General features: G+C 33.1%; 1 protein-coding gene across 4 annotated transcripts in view; it reads left to right on the forward strand.

Moving 5' to 3' along the window:
• LOC105551126 (chromosome unknown open reading frame, human C12orf4) overlaps positions 1 to 1216 on the forward strand; it is a 64206-nt gene that overhangs the window by 14177 nt on the left and 48813 nt on the right. For all 4 annotated transcript variants that reach the window (XM_011996281.1, XM_011996280.1, XM_011996282.1 and 1 more), the window contains exons 5-6: positions 619 to 718; positions 837 to 958. In XM_011996281.1, coding sequence (XP_011851671.1) covers positions 619 to 718; positions 837 to 958 — 222 coding nt within the window. The remainder of the gene's footprint in view (positions 1 to 618; positions 719 to 836; positions 959 to 1216) is intronic.

Consider the following 1216-nt stretch of genomic DNA (forward strand, 5'->3'; position numbering starts at 1 on the left):
AAATAAAAAGAAATAAAAAGAAAAAATATACATAAAAAAAGGAAAAAACATTTTTTATTTTTACACATTGTTTCTTTGGATAAATGCAGAAGGTGTGACTAACATCTTCAGACTGTATTTTACATCCCTCTGTAAATTTAATGGCTTAATAATAATTTGACTCAGGATCTAATTGTCTGCTTCTGGATATAATGTAAACTAACTTTCAGAGGTTGAAGTCACTTTAGTTCATATACAAATAGAAAATCCATTTAAGCTGAATTTGCAGAGTCTCTTCTTTGAGGAAATTTGCAGGTGAAAAGAAGGTCCAGAGTTTTTAACATTAGCCATGGTAATTGAAAGATAACTTAGATTTTGACTGCATTCATCTATGCAATAAATTTAGATGAAAATTTAGCTGCACAAATGATGTTGATATTATATGACACTGTCCTCATAATTTGGTAGTTTCCATTTCCAAGGATTCTGAGTACTTTCGAGTTATAATTCTCATTCCTGGACACATTTCTATAAAAAAATTTTTTTATTTTCACTTTATAGAGAGTGTTCGATGAATCTGAAGGATCATATACCTTGAAAGTTTGATGAATATCCCTGATTTGCTTATTTGTGTTTTAGACAAGGTATTGAAATGGAAAAAGTGATGCAGGAGTTGGGAAAATCACTGACAGATCAAGATGTAAATTCACTGGCTGCTCAGCATTTTGAATCCCAGCAAGTAAGTGAAATACAGTGACTTTTAGGTATGCAGTTGCATTTTCTTTTGTTGTTTTTTTGTTGTTGTTTTGTTTTGTTTGGGTAAAAAAATTAACCAGTTGGTACACTGTTTCTTTTAGGACCTAGAAAATAAATGGTCGAATGAATTAAAACAATCAACTGCCATCCAAAAACAAGAGTATCAGGAATGGGTAATAAAACTTCACCAAGACCTAAAAAACCCCAACAACAGCTCCCTTAGGTATTTACTATGTGTTGTTCTTATTTGTATAATGGTCTATTGTTAGTAATGGTTTATATTTACTGCAAACTTAAACCTTTTAGCTGTATGTATTTTTATTTTTATTTTTTTTATTTTATTTATTTTTTTTTGAGATGGAGTCTCGCTCTGTCGCCCAGGCTGGAGTGCAGTGGCCGGATCTCAGCTCACTGCAAACTCTGCCTCCCGGGTTCACGCCATTCTCCTGCCTCAGCCTCCCGAGTAGCTGGGACTACAGGC

Source organism: Mandrillus leucophaeus, unplaced genomic scaffold, assembly GCF_000951045.1.
Source record: "Mandrillus leucophaeus isolate KB7577 unplaced genomic scaffold, Mleu.le_1.0 Scaffold508, whole genome shotgun sequence".
Classification (NCBI taxonomy): domain Eukaryota; kingdom Metazoa; phylum Chordata; class Mammalia; order Primates; family Cercopithecidae; genus Mandrillus; species Mandrillus leucophaeus.